The sequence below is a fragment of the Synchiropus splendidus genome, chromosome 15, assembly GCF_027744825.2.
Source record: "Synchiropus splendidus isolate RoL2022-P1 chromosome 15, RoL_Sspl_1.0, whole genome shotgun sequence".
Taxonomy (NCBI): domain Eukaryota; kingdom Metazoa; phylum Chordata; class Actinopteri; order Syngnathiformes; family Callionymidae; genus Synchiropus; species Synchiropus splendidus.
Window position 1 is genome coordinate 11,959,847 of NC_071348.1, and position 26,404 is coordinate 11,986,250.

At 43.7% G+C, this 26,404-nt stretch overlaps 1 protein-coding gene across 4 annotated transcripts in view; it reads right to left on the reverse strand.

Moving 5' to 3' along the window:
* Nucleotides 1-6,174: 6,174 nt before the first annotated feature.
* The window catches only part of bcl11bb (BCL11 transcription factor B b), a 29,433-nt gene continuing 9,203 nt past the window's right edge, over nt 6,175-26,404 (reverse strand). For all 4 annotated transcript variants that reach the window (XM_053887648.1, XM_053887647.1, XM_053887649.1 and 1 more), the window contains one exon: nt 6,175-11,203. In XM_053887648.1, coding sequence (XP_053743623.1) covers nt 9,138-11,203 — 2,066 coding nt within the window. In that variant the 3' untranslated portion in view covers nt 6,175-9,137. The remainder of the gene's footprint in view (nt 11,204-26,404) is intronic.

Below are 26,404 nucleotides of genomic sequence, written 5' to 3' on the forward strand. Positions count from 1 at the left end.
TAGATCTTACTTATATAGCACTTTCCATACTTGTCCAGCAACCAAAGCGCTTTACACTAAGTCACCCATTCACCCACTGATGGCAGTAGGCTGCGACGCAGCGCGCCATCTGAACCCTCAGGAGCAATCCAGAGTTAAGTGTCTTGTTCAGGGACACAACGTCACAAACACGAAACAGGGATCAAACCAGCCACCACTCAGTGCGACCTGGATAATGCGATTAATAGCTCGACTTTGATCGCACGTGAAGACGGTCTAATAACTTTATATATAATCCAAATTCGGACATGTATACGCAACTTCTTGATCAGGAAAGTCTTGGACTTTATTTCAGAATCCTTGTTTTTATTTTTACTGGTTGGCGTTTGAAGTGCGCCATATATAAGGTCCAAGCTAAGAACAGTATTTAGCCGATAAAACTTTGACAGGTTCAGGAACCGCAGACCAAGTCCTGTTCCCTCGCTCTCCAACCTCTTCCCCGAGCCTGTATCAACGATCCCAGCAATAAGCTGCGAATAAAAGAAGCAGTTATAGAAGCAATCATTTCGGTTTTGAGATGAACGTAGCTCGTAATGCTTGACGACATGGTTGCGCCATGACTGACCAAAACCTCCCAAAGAGCGGTTTGAGTGTTTTTCCTCCATCTGAAAAAGCCTGGTCCTTCTGCTCCACACAACTGTAGACCACAGTCTTTGTTCCTCCGGGTGAGGCGTCTGCTGGAGGGAGAATCTTCCCCAGCCACAACTGTAGTGACCATACTTGACCACAGAGCTCTGCCTGATGACCACCCTTCCACGCTGCTCTCCTCCTCCCACCACCTTTCCTTCTCTTTATATCCCCCCAGTTCAAGCGCAGCCAGCTGGACTGGATTTATTCTGGTCACCACTTGCAGGGTGAATCTCAGTCGGCTCTATGGGCGGGCTCGCGTCATCTGGTACCGGTGGTACCGGTCAGGGGCTGGTAGATTAGTAACTGGATATCAACACAGGGGCCAGAGGGGCCTGAGCCCTGTGATCCAGTGAAAAAAAGTATCTCTGTGTGGCTCTGTGTGGCTCTGTGTGGCCGAGGACCCGGACCGCAAACCCTGCTGACACCCTGATCCCCGAGGGCATGGTTTTACTCCAAACCATGATTTCCCATCTTCCTTTCCACGACTCCCTGTCTGTGACAACAGGGCCTCTGGGTCAGCGCTTTCTGGTGACAGAGACACGGCACCTCCTCACCACTGCCGCTTGAGGCCACTTTTATCCCACGGTGATGGGCACACACAGCAAAAACGAGAGGAAGCCGCTGCCCAAACAAGCTGTGAGAACTTTTAACCTCCTGTCACATGTGAAGCGTGCAGGGAACAAACATGGTGGCGTCTGATTCACTTATCTTATCCAATCCAGGTGTGTCCAAATCAAGATGTACAGTTTGAGAAACATTCTCTATAAAATGTTAGGCGTGATATGTGATGGAATAATTTTGTGCATCATGGCACCTTCTCCCTTTCAAACCGTTTGCTTGTGTTATTTGACTCGCCATTCTTTTTTAAATGGGTTTAAGTGGTTGGTTTTCTCATCATCCATAATCTGGAAGCTGAATGCTGAATTATTATGACTGAATTATAGTGTTCTTTTCGACATAATCCGTAAACAGCAGTGTAAATTTGGCGAGTCACATGACAGCAACGTTGGTCGAGCTGTGTGGAAATAAAACTGGGCAGAAACACACTTTTTGCATCGCCCCTCACCTCTATTGAACCTTGGAACTTTCTCAAAACTAATTTGCACCTTGCCATCTTCACCTGTCGGTGGCGTCACAATGCGATTTCCAGCTCGGCCTTTCTTCATCTCACCACAAGCCATGAACCACAACAAGCTCAAAACCCCTGCTAAAGCTACAAACTTGTCCAGTGGAGCTGTGACCTGACGAAAAGCTGCTAAACTTCAGTGGCAATGTAGCTCACCATTTGAGTTGCAACTATGATTCGCTGTTGTTTTAAGGATTGGATAAGTTGTTAAAGTGAATATTTGTGAACAATTGTGCATTGAGTCAATCATCATATTTCTTTTGTGGTATTCATCGTCTCGCAAAATTCTGCAATGTCATAGTCATTTCATTGTCGTTACCTTATTCCCTATTGATAATAACCTGATAAAATGACATCAGTTGTCTGCAGTATTTCAGTGTATGTTAGTCAGCATCAGATTTAGTCCCAAAGGTTTATTTTAAATCAGACTCTTTCTATAAAAAGTTGGTGATAGTATTATCCTAGGCAAAACTCTGTGACATTCACAGTACACCATAATAATTATCGCAAAAATGTCTCCTCAGTCAACACTAGTGCGTTTAAAAACTTTTTTGGGAAAAAAATTACAGGATTAATGTAGAATATTATAAAATATAACATGCATGCCATGCAAATATAACATATTTCATGGCTTTGTTATGTTCCATAATTTCCCAACTATAAGCCGCTACTGTTTTCCCACACTCAGAACCTTGCGGCTTAAACAAGGACACAGCTAATACATGGACTTATATGTTTCACTCATCCGCTGCAGCGTGAAAGAAGCAGGCAGGAGTAATTCACGTGGCCAAAAACAGTGCAGTAAAAAGTAAAACGCCTGTGATTCCATTGGGTTCTTCTTTTTCTTCTTCTCCCGCTTAAACGGAGGCTGCATTCTGAGCAGGAATGCCCAGACCTCCCTGTCCTCCCACACCTCCTCCAGCTCTTCTGGGGGGATCCTGAGGCGTTCTCAGGACACCCTAGAGACATAGTCCTTACTGGGGCCACTCTAGGGAGGCGACTAGAGGGCATCTGAAATAGATGCCTGAGCCACCTCACCTGACTCCTCTCGATGTGGGGAGCAGATTGCTCTACTCTGAGCTCCTCCCACATGACTGAGCTCCTCGCCCAAGCTCTGAAGGAACCATCCTGCAGAGGAAACTCATTTCGATCGCTTGTATCCGGGACCTTGTTGTTTTGGTCATGACCCAAAGGGACTCATAGGGTGCAGAGAGGAGTGGGCAGCAGTTGGGGTGCGGGTGCCTCGACGGCCTCGTCCCTGCACAGAGTTTCTGGCTGTAGGAACATTGTCTGATGTGATGAGTCTAATATACTGGCAACGTGACATGCGTTCATCGCAGAGTTTTTCATTAATAATCAAGCTTGATCCTGAAAACCCTTTTCAGAACTTTGAGAAGTGATGTAACATATCCAAGCGCATTTTCAGGTTTGTTCTACAGTGTATATTAACAAGTGCGGCTCATGTACGTATCGTTTTTCTTCTTTATATAGTATATATGTGGGGTTCAGTCTTCCTGCTTAGTGTTTGACTACACACTTTACACGGTATATGGTATATTTGCATCAGTTTAATGCCACCAAAACACAGCTGAACTCTATTGTAAGACTACTAACACCTTCAAAATCCGAATTTCTGTGGACCTCTTTGTATTTCACTCTGAATTACAGTTGAAAGTGTTCAGTCAAGTCAACACAGTGGTTACTTCTGACTAATCGAACTGTTATTTCAATCATTCTCTCCCATGTTGACCTGTCTGCAGCTCACAATGCCACTAAAACAAGAAAAAAACCTGCACTTCACACACCCAAAAATAGCATGCTATTACTCATCCTTTTGGCATTGTGTCATTTCCCACTTGATTTATGCCAGTCTGCTCTTGCTCTTGAACCCCAACGCTAACACACTAATGGATTGTTCGATTTTAAAATGCAGGCTGATCATTTCTAAAGGAGCTCATGCGCGTGCACGCCAGCGCCAGTCAGGGAAGGGCAACAGTCAAGTCAAATGACAGAACATCTTACCCTACTTCCCTGCTGAATATCAGTTGTCCTTTCAGTGACGTGAGTTTATCGCCCAAGCTAAAGAACCAAGCAAATATTTATTATCAAATAGAGAACTCTTGCTTCCGGCTCAGCTCTTTTTTTTTTTCACCCTGACTAATCCTCTTATTTTTTTTAATGAGATACACTTCAGGAGATCATTGGACACCATGACCTTCTCTTCATTAAAGGAATGTTTTCTAATTATCAGAACCATCTGGAGCCTGTAACAATATGCAAAAGTCATGCTGGTCCAATCGTGGTGTCAGTAGTTCTGCCATCACTGGAATAAGAGTTGTGGGAATGTGACATCCTCTCAGCATGCACATTTCTGCTGACCAGAAGACCAAAATCATCAACATGGCAACCAGATGTCGGCCTTCAGGCGCAAACACACGCAGACACGTTCAAGAAAGTCACAGTGTGGGATCCTTCCCCGAACGCCAGCGTGCAATCTGTAACTGACTGTTTTATTATTTTAAGAATAATTCACTTCAGCAATTGATTTGGAATCGGCTTCATCCATAATGCAGGGACAATAAGATTCCTGAAAGATCATTGTGTGTGGTAAAAGCTGGCGCGCAGCAGGAATTCCTCCTGATTTGACTTTCTCACACGAGCCCGCCCCGCTCGCTGCTTTCTCCATTGTGCGCTGTCCTCCAGTCAGCACACTCGCTATCGAACTACCCCACGACCCGAAGGTTGAGGTGAGGACAAGCTTGACTGAAGTCTCACCTGTCAGGTCCTCATGCCAGCGCTCTATGAAGAATCAAATCTGTCACTCATTTCCCAGATGTTTGTACTGGAACACTCATCTATAAATTGGAAGTGATGCGAGCGGTTTTATTTGTTGGTGTCCTGGCACCGCCGCCTCTTATGTAATTGTCAGATTCTCCTCCGACCGTCCATCTGTGTCTGGTCTTGCCCAGAGAACCTTCGGCATAATAACTCCCCGCCAGCCAGATTCCTCAGTGACAGAGTGATAGGTTACTGTTAATTTTGGGTGGATTAACCTGTATTTGTGTCTGTGTGTGTGTGTGTGTGTCGGTATGTGGATATATTTTAAGGCGTGACTTGGGAAGCATGATTTAAAAATATGTCTTTGCAGAAGCGTGTGACGTAAAATAAAGTCATTTAGTATTGTTTAAATTTCCAAACCAGCTGTGACTCAAGAGACAGTTGACTGTTTGATCAAAATATACTATGATTTATGGTGAGTCTATGGAAGATCATACTGTGATCGCAACTCTCAAACAGTAGTTTTCTATCCACCTTATGCTGTAATTATGAAGATAAAATGACATCTAAAAGGTAAATATATTTCAAATACGTAATGAAATACAAGTCAAGTTTCAAATATTGTCAGCCAATAAACTTGAAATTTAGAGATAAAGTAGTCTGCAATTGTACATGTGTTTATGTGTGCGGTTTGTATATTTGCTCCTACAGATTCCAGAGGTGAAGGCGTCACATTTCAGCCACAACAACGATATCACTTAGAGTGACAGCTGATGTCGTCCACAGCTGTAATACAATTATGTGGATTCAATTTGTCACTAGGTCACATGGTGTGACAATCTGTTATTTAAGTGGGCAATGACAGAGACTATAAAAGGACCTGTAAGAAGGGACTATAAAGGCACTATAAAAATGTGATGCCTATTTTTTTGTTTGTTTGTTTTAATGAAGAAATAAAAACAAAATCCTCAACAATAACAGCAACAATTTTCATGATGTTTTCATTGACTGAACAGTCAGTAACATCATCTTAACTCCAACAATGTTTAACTGTTTTGGAGGCTACATTTTGCTGACTTAGCTGATCGACAACAGGTCACTGTGACCCTTTTTTTCTCCATCCGCATTTTAGTTTTGGAAAGTAGTTGACACTCTGTTTTCAAAAGTAATACAGATTTACATTACTCGTCTTATGGTTTAGTTCTTTAATGTGAACATAATTGTCCTATAGTGGAACTGTATTTTTACATCATTTTGTTTATTTACCTTTCCATATTTTTATTTTCATATTAATATGCAGTTGTAGACACTATTTGTTAGAAAGGTCAGATTCATATTTACAGTAGTAAAACTTTATGCTACTATACAAAAGAAAGTAAGTAAGAAAATAAATAAATAAAATTAATCTGCAAAAATAATAATTACAATTATAATAATTCAGATCATTTTGTTTGGCATCATGGCACAATAAAATTGAAAGAAAAATAATTGCAAAGTGATATATTGATTTAACAATACAGTTTTCACAGGATTAAAAATAACCTCACAACACTGACAGCTAGCCACAAGAAATAATCCACAATAAAAGGGAGCATTAATCATAGAGCAGTTGCAACATTTATTGAAGTGTTGGCTTTCTTGTATTGATTTTTCAACACATTACAAAAATACATATATGTTCAAAACAGCAGACGTGTACTGTTCTGAAATCACTTTTTTCACAACGATGCACCCCTCCCCCCTTAAAAAAAGAACAAGGAAACTATTTTTGTACAAAGAGCATAAGTGAAAGTTGTGAATAGTGAAATAAGAGATTTTTTTTTTTTGTTAAAAAAATGACAGTTGTAAGAGCCATCACAAGAACTTCAACCAACCATGAGGAAGAAAAACAAAAATAACGGCAACAAAACAAAAGACTCCTCGAACATCTCAGGATCGATTTGGACAAAGCATTCCCACACCCTTAAAACGTCGTCTTAAAGGATGAGCTCAGTCTCCTTTTAATAAAAGATTTTACATCCACGTAAGCGCAACCAAAATGACAACAGGACACTTCTTTTTAAACACAAATGAATGAAAGAGAAGACTCAATTCTCAATAATGGCACCACGTCTGTTAGAAAAATAATAACCTGCCGTGTTTCTGTAAGTTTACAATTGAAAACAAGAGGTGTACAATAATACAGAAACATGAAGATAAAATCCCTCCACCTGCATGGCATTTTAAAAAACATTGGCGAAAACAATACTTTTAACATCATTCCAACACTCACAAATAGCAAATTGTATGGCAGACTTCAACACTGTAAACATATTGTGAGACTGAAATCTAAGTGATTTTGCTCCTTGAACAATTGAATGTCACACATTTCAAAGTTGAATGGCTCATTTCTGCCTCGATCAGGAAGTCATATCACTTATTTCAATGCTATGTGGATCCGCGAACGGATGAGAGGAAGTGGAATTGAAAGAGCTTTGCTACAACAAGGTTTGACCTGAACTGGCGAGGGTTGGAGGTAATGTGTTCGCGGCTGAGTTCACATTTCAGATGGCTTTTTAATTGTTTATGAATAACTCTATGATATGATGAGGAGGACATATAGATGGCGCATTTGATAGGGTTAGTCCTCAGAATTTGGTCACCGATTCTTCCCAGTGGCAATAAATACACCAAACCTGATTCACAAACTCACATCAGAACCAGCTTTACATCATTAAAAAACATCTTTGCGAATGACTCCGTCCTCCATCTCAATGTGAACAGAGCCAGTGGATCCCACTTTGAAAAAAAAAAAAAAAAAAAAAGCGACGCAGACCAAGTGCTCGGAACGGCCAAATAGCAGCAGGTCAAACTTTCACGTGAAGATGATTTGCGGTTTGAAAATGAAAGATGTACTCTCAATCTCTTTTCATGTGGTTTTGCTGTCTCCTTCCCCTCTCAAGACTGTCTCACTCTGATGGTCCGTTATAGGATGTGGCTACTCGATGTGCATTTGGGTCGAAAAAACACACACACACACACACCTCATATGCTTCCAATTTCATTTGAATGACTCTTCTCTCTGGTCAAGGTCTTGCTCTCCCTCCTTCCATTTCTTTCTCACATTTCTTTATTTCTCCATTTCAATCTTTCTTTCTTTTTTTTTTGCGCCATGAGAATAGCCCTTACACAAGGTCGTCCAGGCATACCCTTGTGCAGCTGTGCTCAAAATTATCATAACTCATATCGCTCTTTCTCGAGCAGATTCATTTCAGGATGAGCGATGCAGAAAATAAAAGTCGTAATCCCCAAAAGTCACGAACATGCACACTGTTTCGGAATCTGTAACTGGAACTTAAATCCGTATCACTTTGTGAGGCGAATGAACAAGCTTTATTTTAAAAGCCGCTCTAATGCATGAATCTGAGTTAGTGAACTGTGAAAAGACGGCGTCGGAGCGGAGCTTAGAGGGACTGCAGAGGGAGGGGAAACACGCTCTAACACATATTGTCATGAATTTCATTTGAAACCATTTTACAAATCGGAAGGGGACACAGGAAGTCAGCTTGGGTCAGGGCTAGTTATGACATTGATTCTCATGAAGCGTCTCTTGTTTGACAAACTGTCCTTGAGTTCGTGATTTCACGTATGGACGGGGCTACTGTAACGTATATTTTTTAAAGAAAAAAAAAAAGAATATATTTACAAAATCATAGAAAAGCACTTTTGTCTTTCTCACATTAATCACAAGTAGTCTTAACTTATTCAACATATTAAATATGGTGTTTTAATCCTACATTGGGAATGTACTGAGCTTTAGCTAATGGTATGTCCATTAAGTGCAACCTTTATTTATGTCCTGGCTGAAACGAGGACAACAATACAGTTACTGTATCTTGAAATAATCCCAAATCCTATGTTTAACAGGACAGAAAAATAAATTAAGAATTACCCATCAGGTCTATCAGATAGTGTTGGATTTAAAATCCAGCACGATGTTTTATTGTCAAGTTGACATTCAGTGCTTTAGGCCTATATGAGTGAATGGATTGTAGTCCGCTGCTGCATTTTAATATAGAAAACAATTATCACTTTTAAAAGCTAACTTTTTTTTTTTTTCACACAAATTTTACTCACGGATATTAAGCTTCCTTTAAGGAAAAAAAAAAAGAATATTTTAAGGGTGACTTCCAGTTATCGCATTAAAAAAAAGGAAAACATTTTAGTACATTTTAAACTCCATATGAAATCCCACAAAGATGTATCAGCACATGCCAAATATTGTTACAAAAATCCAATAAATACAGAAATTATTGCACAGTAGAAAGGCTCCATGGATTCCTAACTGATCAAATTGGAGAGTTTGTTTCTGAGAAACACCATATCAGGCGTTTCATGATAGTTTCCCTTTTATTTTATTTTCCCAGGTGTCTGTTTTTTTGACGAGAAAAAAACCGTTTAATGTCAATCAGTTTTGATTTTTAGGAGAGAGCTTATCCAGCCATGCATCATAGCTGAAGAAGTAGTCATATGGGAGTCCGTGTCTTGGGAGTGTGTATACAGGCGGTACGTCTTCGCTGCTGGTTCAACCCCTGTCCGCTTGCTCCAGTTTGACCTCGCTGGCCATCAAGTGTTCACCGTGCCACTTCTTCATGTGTTTTTCCAGGGTGCTGTAAACACTGAAGGGCATGTGACAGATGTCGCAGCGGTACACCTCCTTTCCAAATTGCCCATGGGTCTTCATGTGGCGTGTGAGCTTGGAGCTCTGGGCACAGGCGTAACTGCACAAGTCACACTTGTAGGGCCTCTCCCCCGTATGGCTGCGCCGATGCACCGTCAAGTTGCTGCAGTTCTTGAAAACCTTGCCGCAGTACTCACATGTGTCATTTCTTCTGTCCTTAGAGCTTGGAGGCCTTCCAGGGCCGGGCCCTCGCAGGAGATGAGGGGTGCTACTACCACTACGCCCCGAAGCGCTTCCTGCCTCTAACAGCTCGCCAGGTGGAGTGGAGAATCTGAGGCTGCCTGTCTCTGAGGAGGAGTGCTCGGAGGAGGTGGCGAAGGGAGACTGGCGAGAATCTGTGAATCCTAAGAAGGGTTCCCTAATGAAGTGGCGAGAAGCAGCATAGCCAGCCAGGAGCTGAGAGTAGACATTTTCTGGGGAGATTAGAGGTATGGTTGTTGGAAGGTCCAGCTGCTCCTTCTCTATCTTGATCCTCTTGTTGTTGGAGGGGCTTGAAATTGTAATAGGGGTAGGCCGCCTCTGGAACAGGCCAGGAAAGGATTCCGCTTCAGACACAGAGATCCTGCCGTTCATCATAGGCCTCTGGTCCTCCCTCTCTTCCCTCTCTCTGTTCTGCTCTCGATCTGTTTGCCTTTCCATGTCGGTGCCACCCCTGTCGCCCCCATCTCCATTAGGTTGTCTCTCCAGGGCTCTTTTGTTGGGGTTGATTCTAAGATGATTGTCCAGGTGGTTGTATGGGTGCATGATGCCCACCCCCCCACTGTCATTAATCCGATCCCCACTGTGATGCTTCTCCTCAGGCGACTGCTGAGCACCGTTTTCTCTATTCCTATTAAACTCCTGGGAGTCATCGCTTAAGTTTGAGTCCGGCCGACTTCCGTTCCTCAGCTCTTCCTCCTCCTCCTCTTCCTCATCCTCTTCCTCCTCCTCCTCTTCTTCCTCTTCCTCGTTCTCTGCTCCAATCCCTCGTGATTCTCCTTCCCTGCTCTTTTCTTCGCTGTCTGCCCCTTCGCCTCGGTTACCCTGGTCTGGAGAGCCGCCTATGGACCCGGACTTGTTGTGCATATGTGTTTTCATGTGCCTCTTGAGCTTGCTGGCCTGTGAGCAGGCGTGATCACATAAATGGCATTTGTATGGCCTCTCTCCAGTATGACTGCGCCGATGGACAATTAAGTTGCTCTGGAACTTGAATATCTTTCCACAGAACTCACAGGATTTGGCTTTCCCCAAGGCCTGGTTCTGACCCTGACCATCAGGAGGGCTTGTCGAACCATGCGCTCCCTGTGGAGTGGGTGGCTGTGGGGCGTACGTGAGAAAAGATGGGGGCTTGGAGCCAGGCTGGAAGAGTGTTGGACTGAGCAGGCGGTGCATGGGTGGCACGCGGTTAGGAGAAAGGGGGGGTGTGGGTCCCCCATTGTTGGTCGTGTTGCCTGCTAATTCCCTCAGACGTCGGGAAAAATCCATTGACGGGGGCTCCATGGGGGCCATCCTCATCACCCTCTCAAAGGCACTAGGGTGCTGGGACAGCAGCCCCATCTCCTCTGGGCCCAGCCGCTCTAGAGGAGGCCTAGGAGGAGGTGGAGGACTGACAAATGGTGGAGTTGCAGGCAGTCGGGTTTCCATGAATCCAGGGGGAGGAGGGTGTTCCCTGAGCAGTGGTGCAGCCATGCGGAGAAGGTGATACGGGTTGTTGGCGTCACCGAGGAAGGTTGGGAGAGGGGATCTTGGCAGGGCATCAGCACCTGGTGGTGGTGGAAGAGCCATACGGGGAGTGAGGGAGCAGTTTGCCAGGTGGTTGTCCAGGTAGATGCGGATGCCATGAATGTGCTGGGCATGCTGAAGCAGGAACCAGGCGCTGGTAAAGGTCTGCTTACAGCTGGTACAGATGTAGCTGGATGGCTCATCTTTATCTGTGGATTAGGAGAGAAAGAGTTGAGTCCAGCAACATTGTCCAAATGACACAGCTGCAACTAAACAGAGTGGGTATATTACTTCTGCAAATATTAACCTTTAAGACAATCTAATAAAAGAATTTGTTTTTCAGGACTCGTGTGCATTTGTGTGGGTGGGTGTCTACAGGCTAATGCAGATGGCAGGTACTGCCCTGAGGCCATGACACATTATGCTAATTTTTAATGTCAGCTCAGCTTTAATATACAGATCCATCTCTTCTACTCTGTCATTTCCATATGGAGACAGGAGACGCAGCCATCGAAAAAAGTCTTGTCACTTTGGGGAAAGGTGGGGGGCGGTACGCCTGGGTGTGAAGAGGCGCGAAGAAAAGAGAGGAGAGTGACAAAGGAGATGACGGAGATGTAAACGGCTAAGACCTTTCTTGTCTTAACACAGCATCCTCTTTAAACAAAGCTCTACATCATTAGTGTAATAGGTACAGTGGAGTGATGCCGTCGCACACAAACACACACCACACTCTCACACTCCGTGTCACTCACTGACAAATTACCCCTTTGAATGGCGTGACTTAATAATGCCAAATGAACCTATCAGTCAACGTGGCACGGCTGTGTCCGCCAGCGAGTGGAAATTCATCTAATTCAACACAGTCTGGCAGCAGAGGAGCATCTCAGCGGCATCGTGTTTACTCTGATTCTGCTCTTCATTCTTCACCAGCAGCAGTGACCAGGTCTTACACAGGTAGTGACCCATCTTTCCAACAGCTTCCAGTGACCGGAAAACTCAATGTCGATACGGCTTGAACTCTTCTTTATGGTCTTTTTTACCTGGTTTAGTCTGCAATTGATGTTTTTGGCAAGAGAACACAACTCTTGGGTGATAGTGCTGTTATGCTCTTTTTTTAGGATGTGGCAGTTGTCTGTGACACTGATGTACCGGGAATAAGGAGAAGATAGTAACCCCTGCCTTGGTCACTCTGGGTTTCATTCCCATGTCGGCAGTGAAACATATGTTGAATTTGTGAAAAACAATCTCCAAAAAAAAGAACGCAAATTCCAATGAAGGGCAATATGAAGGGGCCAATCTCGCGAACCCGAAGCCGGCACCTTTATTATTTTAATATTATTTTACTTCCTCCGTCGCGGCCCATTTAAAAGTCACTTTTACGACGCCGACAGATGAGCGAAAGCTGATGTTGGATGAGGGTCTAGCACAGGAAGCTGATTTGGCGGTGTGATTGCTTTGGCGTCCCCCTCGGGAGGGAGGGTCAGAAAAAGTTAATGAGGGGCTCATTTACTGATTCTGTCTGTTTTCCTCTGCTATTAGTGCGTATCTGTTGCAGGCGTCACTTTCCCTTTTTGGCGTGGGACACGCACGGACTTGTGGGGCTCGGGTGTGTACGTGGGCACATGGGAAGTGCATGTTCACGGACACACACATATGTGTGACTGCATGTGTGTGTGTGGGGGGGGGGGGGGGGGCGTGTGTGAGGCGAGTGGCGGGCTGCCTGCCTGTGTTTAGTTTGGCTGGGCTTCACACGGTCGCTTGGCAGGGGAGAGCTGGACAGCTTAACAGCTTGGACGGGAAGAAGAGGGAAGAAAAAGGAGGAGAGGGGTAAGAGTGGAGGTGGAGGGACTATAAGGGCCAGACATGCTCCGACACACACACATACATTCAGACGGTGATAGAGTATTTACATCCTCCCTGGGGATAAGAGGGATCCATCGACTACTGAGCTCAATAACCAAGTCAACCAGAGATCGAAATTGTACCATTGGAAATGTTGGTTTCAGATGACTATTATTAATTTTTTTTTTTTTAAGACCTGCGTTAGCCATCAATCAATTCCCCGGGCCCATCAGCACCCCTCCCCCTCCGCCCCAGACCTACTCCACATCAGCAACACATTTGCATCTTGTCATATCTTACATGCTCGGCCATATGCTGTTAAAGGAAGCGTGGCAGCTAATAGAGTGGCAGCTGATGACTGCTGCTTAATGACGTCCTAAGACAAATGTCATCAACTTCCCAAACAAGAGAGCGGGGGTGGGGGGGGTGCGAGAAACAGTGGGGAGTGTTGGGGAAGGGGATCAGTAAAGCGTGGATTTTATATTAATTGGGGGATGGAACTTTAGGCATGTACGTAACATACTTTGTTCATTGAAAAGCAGATATCTATGAAGCGACCTGGATACGGCCCGCAGACCCAGGCTTGACCGAAGATCCTTATTATGTTTGTTCTGTCGTGTTGTTCCTTTGTACAGCACTTTCGTACAAAAAAAAAAAGTCTGTTTCATTTTGGTTTCTTTAAGGCTTTCGACATGGAGAGATGTGAGCTGCTCTGTGTGTGATCTTCCTTTACAGTTCTGTGTAAATGTCTAACATGTTGTTTGGTTACCATTAAGTTGTATTTTATTAGACAGAAAAAGATGTTTAAAAGCTCTTCCGAGTGACAAGTCTTTATAGACAAGCTCCACCAAACCGATTCACAGAAAATCCTTATGTATCTTTTACTGCCAAAGTGATGGAGAACACACGTGTCAAAGTACTTGCTGCCAATAATTGTCGCAAAATCACAGTGTCATGACTCTCTGTGCTGTAATTAAAGTCGTTCGCATGATTCGCCGCTCCGCCGCCGACCACCAAGGTCAACTACCAGTTACAATGCTTATATTCTCCATTCCCCACACAGCCGCTGATGCTAGACCTAATTTACTTTGACACACCATACGGCTCTCACACACACTTTTTCTTGCAATATGACAGATATGAGCGCAGAGATGAATTAGGGTTCATGTCAGGATTTAGTCATTCGATACTCTATTAGACCCTGAGGACTGTTTAATGCTGTTTTGCTGGAAACACCGTGATATTCCACTTAAGAAATACCGTGGGTTTTGCCCGCCTGTCCGTGCAGGAAAAGACACAATGCAGACACAACAGCAGCTTGGCAGGGCACTTCTCCGTCCTGTGCAACAAAACAAGAGCTAAGGGCCAAGAGCCCTGGAGGAAGTTATTAAAACATTGGCACATGAACGAAGCTGAGGTGGGCCAGTAATAATGCTCTCCTTCTCTCCTGGGTTGTTTTTTTTTTTTTTTTTTACTAAACCACCGGGCCAATTAACCCAGTCTTCGGGGACTAAGATCTGAGCTTTACATCAGATTTTATTCCTTCCAGATTGCCTTTTATAGCCATTATTTTGCCTTAAAAAGTACAAACAAAATGCCAGTGAATGAAGGGGAACCATGGTATTGACTGTTAGCATATGGCCGGCATAGAAAAATTGGTGTGAGCTTTAGAAAGGGGGGCATAATGGAGGGGGTTTAAAGTAGACACCAGGCGTATGGTGTAGACATGTGGATTTGTGTTTAATTTAAGAATTCACATATGCCATCCCTTCAGCCTGGCTTTCATTTAGATTCTTGAGCTCCCTCCATTTAGGTTACATTTTGGGCCTTTATCAGACGCTTTCATCCACTGGGACTTTTAATAAGACCACAGAAAAAAATACTGGAATCTACTGATTCAGCTTTCAGAGGCACAGCCAGCACTCTTCTGCTGTCAGGGAGCAGTGTCTGGACCATAGTGAGTGTCCACTGATGTCACAGAGGCAAGGATACGGCTACACACTGTGGTCATCGGGGGCCACCCACTTTGATCTGTTGTGATTCTTAAACACATAATGAAGTGGGAGGAGGGACGGGCTTCTGTTTTCTAAATTAATGAGGCATTAAAAAAGTGCTTCAGCCCAGTCAAGAAATGAAGAAAAGCTACCTGCTGATGCTGCTATTTTGGCTCCACATTAAATTTTTTTTTTTCAAAGTGAAATAAGGCAAAAAAAATAATTCTTCGCTGTGGTGAAACTTCTAATCCTTAAACATTATTTGCTGTCACTAGATTCCATTTTTAATCTCAATTAATCGCACTAAAAGTGAGTTAACTCACGATGAATGGCAAATTAATTTTGTATCATTTTAACTTAAAGAAAGATCAAGAAGGATAAGACTTTTGAGTGGATGTTTGAAATGAAAGGCTTCTGTGTAGCATAGCAAATTTTAGAGGAGGAATTCCTGCCTGCTAAATTGAAAACACACTTTGACTCTATCAGATAAAATTGGATGAGTGAGAGGGCAGCATAAAAACAAGCAACTATTCCCACAAATGGAGGGTATGGAGAGACATATTGTGCTTTAAAATGGAATTTCTTAAGCCGAGTATTAGAGAACTACACATGAGGTTTTAGCATTAGCAAAAGGGATTATAATTGGCCAGGCTTTTATTTTTCCATGTCGATGGAAGTGGAGAAAACACACTTCTAAATATAGCCAGCTGCGATGAAAAACAAGATTTGAATTTGAAATAGCGTGAGTTTCCCCGGGAAAGATTTCAGCAGTGCAGTTTTGGGGTTTGCGCTCGCTGCAGCATTCCCGAGGTTAAGGTCCGCTGTGCTCCTGCAAGATTCCATCAAGGACGACAGGATGTTACAGCGACAGATTTGCTCGCAGAACAAAGCCGCCCGCAGGCGAGACCAATGGGACCTTCCCCTGAAGCCTCTCCCCTCTTACGCTCTCCTCACACACACACACTTAGCCGGGTGTCCTGGTGAGTGCACCTGTCAGGGGTTTGCTGACACCTCTGCTGCCGGCGAAGCAGCTCCTCATTAGCATGGCTGTGATCTCGGGGTCCCCAAAGGGCTCCAACCTCCTCACCCTACCCGTTGCCCCTCCGTGCTCCTCTCCTCCTCCACATCCCTCCTCCTTCCCTTCCTCCTTCACTCCACTCTGATTACCCTGATGGCTTGTTTGTCATGAAGGAGGCTAATCAGGGGTCGCAAAGATCAGCACGGTTTACTCTTTGACTCAAAGGTCAAACCCTGAAAAAGAAAAACTCGGGCCCTTGAACGTGGTGCGCCGTTGCTCACAAGAACCCGCAGCACGTAATTGCTTAAGATAAAAAATGTATTTGCCGTGTCATCCAAACTTATTGCTTTTTGATGGACAGGCCTCAATGGGACATACTGGGGGGGGAGGAGGGGGAGGCTCAGAGCCATTAATAAGATTGAAAGAATGATAGAATCAATGATGAATCTCAACATATGCGTCTGAAAAAATGCACCGCTCGTCACATTTGACTCACACTGCAGCATAAACTAATTTAAAAAAGCATTCGGTGTTGGGTTAGTCAATAAAGTCACCTCACAAAGTGCACATTTGTGGATGTAAAGAAGTGGGGGGTTTTTTTAATGTTAATGAATTAATATTACATTTCTCGGGGGGGTTTTTTGGCACCTTTCTGTACGGAGTCCCTAAGGGGACATGACAACACAACAGAAAAAAAGAGAAGTTTTGCGAGATCTCGCAATACGTTTTTTGTTGTGTTGTTGTGAGATATCGCAATACTAGTTTGAAGTGAAGTCGTAACTACTTCTGGATCAAACAACCATAACCAAGGCAAGCATCCATGGGAAAGTTTCAAATTGGACATTTGAATGGCGTGAGATCTCGCAAAAGTTTTGCAAGATACCGCAAAACTTCTCCTTTTGTTGTTGTTGTCATGTCCCCTTAGGGACCCCGTATTTTCACACCCCAAACACAATTATAATATTTTTTTTTTCTTTTTTGGGGGGGGACTGGTGAGCTGGGTGAAAAAAAAAAGGATGGGATATTTCGCTCATTATTTTAATACCAAGCGTCACACAATTGCCCCTAAAAATGTTTGTTCGTGTCCTGAGAGTCTGTGGAGGGTGGCAGTAGCAGGCAGGAGGTTCGGCTCTCACACAGTGTGGCTGGCTCCACGCTAACTGGAACCAGCTCCAGCCTGCTAACCAGCTACATCTGTGAGCGTGCACGTGGGTCTGCATAGAAGACCGTGCATGTTCCTGTGTCCAGCACCAAAGGAGAGTCCTTAAAAAAGGGACTACATAAACAACATTACCTCTACCACTCTGTCACCTGCACCACAGATCCAGGCACTCCACCCAGCCCCTGATGCCTACAAGGATGCGGGTCAAGTCAACAATAAAAGGGATCAGGTATCTCCCGAAACTCGATGAGGCGCTCATTTGGAGCAACAATGCAGGAGTGGACGGATTCTCGTGTGGCGTGGACTAGGGAGAGGTTACACTCCCTGGAGACATGGAACCCAGAAAGGGCATGGAGGGTGAAACTAAATAGACTCACTGTCAGTCAAACGTTTGGCTTCAGTTCAAGCTCAAATGCAGGGGAAACCCAAGCTGACTCATCATTATAAATGCAAATGAACCTGGTTTTTGGCATGATGGAGATCATACAACACTAGGATTGCATGGTAGAATTCATGAGTTGGGAGAGAATATCTGACAGGAATTTAATGGAAAGTCACTGAGCACTGAACATGAAACTATTCCGACATTTTTTTCCCTTCTACTTTAAATGTGTCACGTGCAGCCGGTGTCTCAAAGTGTGCACGCAAGCGCCACTTAGCGCCGTTGTGCATGAGTGTGTTTTGGGGTATGCGGGTTACCTTCTGTCATGTGACACTGACGAATGGATGACACTTAGTCGTGCTTGCAGTTGTGTCGAAGATGGAGGAGAGGAAGTGTGACAGAGATGGAGAGGTGGCGGTGACATAAAAAAAAAAAGGCCGTCGCTGACTACTTTTATATTCTGCTACTTCTTCATTGAATCATGGCAACACAAAAGTTAAAAAGCGCTCAATAGTTTCATGTGACTAAGCAATAGATTTCATGTTATAGGGCTCTCTGTGATCCTCTCACATTGTTTGCTTGCATCCAAATGAGTTTCGGTTGCAGCTCCAGGGGACTGTCACTTTGTCCACAGAGTCAATTTCCTACTCCGTGGCAACAAATAGGAAATTGACTTAATCTGCTGAGTGACATGCTAATTCTGTTTTCCAGCGTTATTACATTTTTTATTACCATTTTTTTGGTGACCAGAGCCTTCTGTTTATTGCGTGTTCAAAAACATGTATGATGACACAAGCGCCACTGGAGACAGGCAACATTTCTGGACATGTATAAGAGAATTATAAAGGTTATCAACAGCAAAAACAATAATATAAGATGCTGCTGTTATTTAAGATAGGTGAATTATTAGCATTTTATCTCAGAACTTCTTATGATACTATAAAAATGAGTCTAAAATATTGTGTTTTATCATCACCGCTTCCACAGCTTTGCTTCTTTCATGGGGTTTGTGCGTCTTTTTAACAGTCAGAAAGGACAGATTTGAATAAATTAAAAAGATCAATGGCTCATCCGCTCAACCTGTCGCTCTGCAAATATCTGGCTGTCACAAGTCGACTTCTCTGCCTTTTGTTTGTCGAGCACACACGACAATATCAAATAAAATGCAGCAAAGAACTGACGCGGTGATGGTATTTGATTCTTGCTTTTGTGTCACATTATTCAGATTTGTGTTTCGGTATATGTGCTTGTCTACTGTTCTTCACTGCATTTTTTTTTTTTTTTAAGGAAGGATAATAGTCCCCAGCTGGCTTCGCCCATCAGAGCCAAGCAGCCAGTCCCACTTAACTAGCAGCCCACAGGAAAATACCACCATGGCCCTGAATGCAGCACACAGGCCCTTCCAAGCCAATCAGCCTGCTATAAAACTTGCCCCTCACATGCTTCGGGCATGAAGTCGAGTCCGTTCTACTGCGAGTCTTAACGTCCATGATCTCATTCACAAAAACTCCACCGTTTCTGCAACGTTTAATTCTACTGCTACTTTATAGTGGCGAGAGGGAGAGTGGAGAGCTTTTTTTTTTATCATGTTCCTATCGCTTTATTGAATGCTCCTCTCCGCCACAAGAATAAAGGTCACGCTTCATACTTGATCTGGAGGTCAGCGACGGGAAATGCTCTTTTAGAGACACCTAGCTTTATTTGGAATCAGTAAGCAAATGTGTTTCCTGAGTTCATTTTAGTTCCGATTTAGTGCAGAAATTCTGGTTTTGTGGTGGTGTGGCTGCGTGTGTGCTCATGCATGTGACCCCAGCTAGCTAGCTAGGGGACAAGTCTTTGCAAAAACAAATGAATTACAATGTGATGTCATAACCAATTGGACAGAGAATTTAATTTTTAAAAAGGGGTAGAAGCCAATAACTGATGTTTTGGGCACTTCCTTCCTTCCATAATGGTGGAAGTTGCCACGGTGCTTTTTTAAAAAGAAAAAGTCTGGGCACCACATCCTGCTCACGGCATCAACATCAATCCAACTCCACCATGTTACAGACCCCATAACGCACTGCAACAGCCATAATACTCAAAGATTTCAATTAAATAAGTTTCAGTCAAATCTATTTAGCATCGGTTCATGGTTTATTTTCTGTAATTCCACCTCAACTTTCCCACCAACACAGCACATTACAGGTATTTCTCCTCCATGTCATCAGGTGAATCTCCTTCTGAAACACGCGGACACGAACGGAGGTTCGTCTCTCAACACACACACCCAGCACATATTTATGAAGTGACACGAACGTGTGTGAGTGTGTGTGTTTGATGGGGCCGTGTCTAGCCCCGAGCCTCCCTTGTGGGTTTTGTGTGGCCTCTCTCTCTCGCTTTCTTTTTCTCTCTCTCCTTTTCTTATTCCCGCTGTCTTTCTGGCTGTTATCACGCCGATACATTTCCTACTCCTGGCACGGCTCCTGCATTGCTTATGGTTAAAGAAAGCTTTCATCTATCCACTGCCTTTAGGACACACACACACCCACACAAACACACTCACACTCACGTATATATACAAGCGTTGGTACGGGCCAGCGCTGCCCTGCCAGACCACAGGCCCAGACGAGCTCCGCTGGCACCAATCACCCAGATAACATCTTGGGCTTTATTTCATTTTGGCTTAAGAAAGACAGACACAGAGAGGAGGGCTTTTTGGAAAAATGACGCCAGTATACGAGGAGAGTATAGCCCCTTAACCCCGAACAGTTAACTCCCCTGTCTACATGCCATCTATGGACATGACAGTGCAAGCCCTCTTTCATCCGAGGAACAGACCGGAGCAGATGTTTCTCTCCTTCTTTCCTGGACTGCAGTTCAAGTTTCAAAACGGGTTTGACAGGCGAATAAAAAAAACATATTTGCATTTAGAATGAATAAAGATGTCGCCCCTTCCACTCTAACATTTTTATTGACAAGTATGCAGGAGGTATATTTAATACAACTTTAACTTTTGCACTCAAACATTATATTTTCGTTTTTTTTGAGGGGGAAAAATGTAAATTAAATTTAGCATAATAAACGTAAGACACTCTTAACACTTTGATTAATTACCGCGCGGTGGCTAACATAGCGAGCGTGTCGGGAGGTGTTTGAGTTTTATTTCTCTGTGCTGTTTGATTTATATTTTAGCGACAAACCGAACATGAAGGCAGCTTTTGTTCGCCACGTGTTGGCCTCTCAAGTTCTGTCCCAGAATAATTGCCAAAGACAAGTAAGTGGATGAAAAGAAGGGGGATTGTAAGTGTAGCATGAAAGGCTCTGAATATCTCTTGCAGTGAGGCAACCTATAAAAAAACCGGCAAAATACATCCATAAACGCCGTCTCCTCCATTTATTCTCCCTCTATCTCAGCCAATCGGAGCCGGATTCTAATAAGATAAGAGGAGCGCAACGACAATAACAACAGTAGTGTGCTGGATAAGTCCTGTCTGTCTGCCTGAAAAGTACCGTCTTACAGCTAGTAATGGTCCACGCAATCTTTTCCCTGCAAGAACTGGTGTGAACTCTGAATATTTTCGCTCAGGAATGGCATATGTCTTGTCACAGTAGCTGTCATGTTGTGAAACATGTTGCGCGGCTGGTTGTCATTGCTCTCACCTGTGTGCACAGAAATATGCCCTTGTAATTACAGTGTATCAGCCTTATTATTAATCGGAAGCCTCTATGGTACAGTCCTTTATGTAACACACTCAGAATAAAAAATAAAGCTGCCGTTGTGTCAGTCATTTAGCAGCTTTTCTCTTTTGAAAAGCAGGTAAATCAATTAGCCATGCTCAAGCTAACACCCTTGAATAGCTGCGTTCAGGTAGCAGATAACTGTCGTTCGCTAACTTATCTTTGAAAAAAACAAAAAAGGGAGGCAGGATATGTGTTTATTGATAGTACTGCCTTTAAGATTCCATCATCAGAGGGAGGTAAAACCAGAGAAAAGTGTCATGGCTCTCTGCTTCTGACTGCCACCTTGATTATAGCTATTTATATAAAGCACATAAACACGTCGACTGAATCCCACTGACAACTTTGGGGTCTGTTGCAGCGGGACTGTGAAGTGCACATCAGCACTTCAGCACAATGTTTGTGTTGAATACCAAAGCTCCATCATCACTCTCCATGCGCATGGCGAGGATGGGGTGTGAGGTTTCTAATGCCTCTTAAGTAAGGCTGTTAAGGAGCAAAGAGTCCACACATCTGGAAGACACAGTCCGTCTGCACATGCTGAAAGTTAGCGGTGGCGCTCGCACTCCAAATTAGTGGCGAGTTTTATTCCCCCGCTGTGGTAGGAAAATATCAAATCGGCTGCCATATGAGTGCCATAAAGCTGGCTGTGGAGCGTTTGATGCCTTCATGTGGGAGCCTTTAAGCCGCGTGTGTGTGCGTGCGTGTGTCCGTTTACGCACAAGTGTGTTGGTGGGAGATGGGGGCTCGATGGTGAGATGTGACTCAATCGATGCATTCCTGCATGCACATTCTTATCACCGCTTTCCTGCCAGACCCCCCTTCTTTTTTTTCTCTACCTGTAAAGCCCTGCTCGTACACCGACGCACCAGGTGAGGTGGTGTGTGTGAGCACTTTCAGCAGCTCTGGCGCAGACCTAGCTGACCCTGCTGCATGAAGCAGGCAGACAGACACCAGCAGCGCAGACGGCCCCTGGGGTGGTCCTGTCTGAGGCACATTGTTATAGGCCAAAAACATGAGGGGCCCATACACGGGCAGGAACGTGCACACGTACATGTGAACCTGAGCTCAAACGGATCGCACTTGTTTTTAAAAACTTGCATCTTAAAAATGTTCAGTAGAAGAGAGCCAGCTATTAACAAACGCTAAAAATCTGAATATACAATTCCTAAAAAGCGGATTGAAAGTCATATTACATGAATATTTCTTATTTATCAATTTGACTTGACATAGTTTGTAACCAGAAGCTCAATTATGATGTTGTCACTGCGATATCGTTCTTATCGTCTTGATAACCGTGCTGAGCGTGCATGATGCCGGGGCCACGCTAAAGTTACTTAAAACCTGAGTTGACCCATTATATCGTCACTGGTATTAATGACATTGGCGTTAGATCCAGGTGCAGCCTTGTGCGTTGTTTTCTCAAAAAGTATGTTTTTAATTGGAAGCAGCGTCCCCTCCATTTACCTCCAGAGAAATATGGAAACATTAGCTACTCGCAGAAAATGGGAAACACACACGAGCGCCAAAATGAAAATAGGCACACATGCCCAACAGCAGTGGCAGGATAAATTCCCTGGCAAGCATTCAAAACACTGGTGTTAAAACAAAAAAAAAAAAAAGCATGCACTCTCTCTCTCTCTCACACACACACACACCACCTCCTCAACTGCCACCAATAACCCCTAACCACAACCCCAGAGCTTGGACATCAAATGAAGCAAGTTTTTGAGAAAAAAAAAAAAAAAATCATCAGGAGTAATTAACGCATTTTCATATGCAAATGTGATTAATGCAAAACTACAAAGTCATTATGCAAATCGACTTTTCCTTGAGCCTCTGTACAAATATTCGCCGCTCAAATCAGGGATCAGTCTCGCCATCTTTTTTTATCTGCAGCCCTTCTCTCCCTCTCACTCTATCTCTCCCTCGGAGTGGAGATAAGTAGCATGTGAAGTTATTTCTAACTCACGTCGAGCGTGCGCGCGTGTGTGTGTGTGTGTGTTTTCATGCGATGGGCCGGGGCGATGGCACGACGCCGCCTGCCTACTGATTACTGGCTGCTTGGCACTGGAGCGAGACAGGGAAGCAGGCGTAGAGGGGAAGGTATGAATATGCAAAAGCCTGATTGCTTTTCATGATTAAAGCCTATTTAATATGGAAATGAGAGCAAGCCAGGTGATTAAAGGAGCATTGGGTGGTGGGGCAAAAAAAAAAAAAAAAAAGAAGGGGGGAGAAAATAGAAAGAAGAGACAGAGAGACTGGAGAGGTGACACAAGTGTCTGCATTACTGATGTGACCTCTTTGTCAGTTTAAAAATCACCTCGCGCTTGTTGCTAAATTCACAAAACGGGCGCCGCTTTTTATCAATGCCGATAACCTTTCGCGTAATCCTGTTAGCAATGATCACTTTTAGTCGGATGATCGCTTCTGCAATCTCGCTGCTATTTTTGCGGCAAATCCATGGAGGATTATGAGGCTGTTCCTCCGTATTTCACACATCAAATAGCGCCGCAAAAATACAAAAAAAAAACTACGTTTTAGCGTCGGTCAGATTCGGAGTTGGTTGCCGAGAAGTTTCCCGCCAACATACCAGGCTAGCTCTGGATCACAACATCAAATGGCTTTCGATTCATCCCACCCTCTCCGCAGTGGTTTCTCACATTTGTTTTTTGACTCAATTTTCAGTTATTCATTGGAAGAATCCTGCCAACTTCCTGTTTCACACCATTGAACAATCGAACCGCCAACGTTCAAAACATTTTCATTTGCTTGACATCTTGTAAAACTACCTATTTATCTACCACTAACTACAGTGATTTACACTTCAAGGCTGTCAACAGAGTATTCAAGCAGTTTTCTTAACGCTTAGCATTGGTTAGCATTCATGCTAATTTCACGTCGCCCAGCGTAATTCACGATATCCTCGTAGTTCTACTGCTTTTTTAACTGGAGACTTGTCTAGCAAGGTTTTCACAAGCGTACCGCCAACAACTCTTAAAGTTCAGAGTCAGAATAAAGCCAATAACGTCTATGGTGACATGTTTCTGTACGTTTACTGGATTAGCTTGCAATAATGTGATTATTTTTCATATTAAAATCGGTCGCAAAATTGTTTATTTCTCGACAGATTTTGGACTATAGTTCACTTTATGACAGAGTGATTGTCATGTCCAGTCGGAGCCAGATGCTCAACAACTGTCACTTAAAAACTGAAAAATTATGTGTGAACAGTTGCCTTAAGCTGCTAACTTTAGCCAGTTCTTTCACTATGATTCTGTATGTTGGTTGATTTCAAAATGAAGTGCTTTTTTTTTTTCATCCACTCATACAGAGAAAGATGAAGAAACGTAGACTGATTGAATGGTGAAACTTTCTACCGTCCAAATCGAGTATTTTGACTTTTTCAATACTGTTTGGTCTGATTCTTTCCTCTGCTGCTTTCGACCGGTGTCGTGCTATTTTGCAAACTCTTCATCTTGCAAGCACGACAGATTTTAATTCTGACCATTTTCAGGTCAGATTAAACCACCGGGGCTGTTTACAGCCGGCGACGCTTCCTGCATTGCACCGTCGTAGTGAAATGACTGCAACATTAGAGACAAACCGAGATGATGGAGGATGTCGTGGTCGTTCAGATCGACTTGTGAAATATGCACCATCTGATTTCGACACACACACTCTGTGTGTGAAAGAGAGCCAGACACACACAGACACAGAGAGCTTGTTATGATGTGACTTCTCCCTCATGTCGTCGCTGTCTCAAAGTGCTCTGAGGGGGCCCCGGCAGCCGTCCTGGGAGGGGTTCAAAGCCGGGCCAGGGTCGTCTTAGCGCGGCTGCAGTCCTCTAGTGACAGCCTCTCGCTTGCATCGCGACACGTTCCATTTTTTATAGACGCAGCCCACGAGCATACGTACACACACGCACACATATACACATACAGTTGACAAAGCTCACATATGTCACCAAAGTGCTTCCATCAACACTTAACTGGGTGTGTTCACATGCAGCATGCCTTGCTTTCTCAACATTGCTATTCATGAGTGTGAGAGTGAGAGATCTTTCCTTTCTTTTTTGGAAATATTTCATCTAAAAAAACTGAAGAATGTTCATACCCTGATGTAGAGGCAAGTGTAGCCCGAGGCCTACAGGCCACATCCTGCCCACTGTTCGACTGTATATGGTCCACAACATCATTTCAAATCTATTATGAATCAGCAAAAACTGTATGAGTTTGGCTCTGCTTTTTATTTCAATTTCCCCCGTTCAGTTTCACTTTAAAAGGTGGACAGGAAGTGTGGGCGCTATGCTAACGCCAGTGAGCTAACTCCGGTATTCCGGTAAGTAGCATGTTGAGTGAGTGAGTCTTGTCTTCAACCGCAGATTATATTTAAGAGTTTAGAGTTAATAAGAGGTTCTTTTTTTTACTCTCAGTGATGGTATCGCTAAAAAGGAACCTAGGAACTGATTGAACGTGTGTGATTTCGCATACATCTTATAGTAAAGTCACACAGGAAGTGATTTAACAGCGACTTCACGCGCTTCTGTACATTCGCAGGTTCATCTTGGTGTCCTCACTTTCACAGTTCTGAGACTCCTCCGTCACCTTATGGTGCAAATAATGGAAGACGGCGCGTTACATTTGCGACCTTATCACACCGCTCGCAACCATTCGTGGTGATATTCCTGGCGTGAGAATCTGTGTGTGCTGCAGCTGCTTCTAACACGTTGGACTTAATTATGGCTAATAATGAAATCTAATTTGGTTGAAACTTGAGACTGCCTTGAGTGGGAATCTAATGTGTTTAACAAAGCTCTCCTGCTCTCTCATTTGGAGCTGGGAGTGCTTTCATGTCTTCTCCGGGTGATAAGGCTTGTCTGTCTGACGGACTGCAGCTCAGCAGAGTCAATCGACGGCTTTGTCAAACAGTGATCCACCGGCCACCTAATGGAAACATTACGCTCCATTAGAAGAACCGGCTGTTCTCAAGCGATACATTGGTTCAGTTGCATCACTGCTGAGTTTTAAAGCCACGACGTTGCAGATCATTGAAATATTAGCATGAAAACAGACTTAAACATCAAGTCAAACACTGCTGCCTCATGAGATATGAAACCATAATTGTTTCTGAAAGGAGCTGTAAAATCCTATTAGATGTTTTTTTGGAGGACAAAATGAATTTACTTTTTTATTTAGTTATTTTTTTTAAACTGGAGGGGAAAAAAAATTCACCAAACTCCATCTGAAGTGAGCCGTCATATTTCATTTGTGATTCCTTTAATAAATGAGC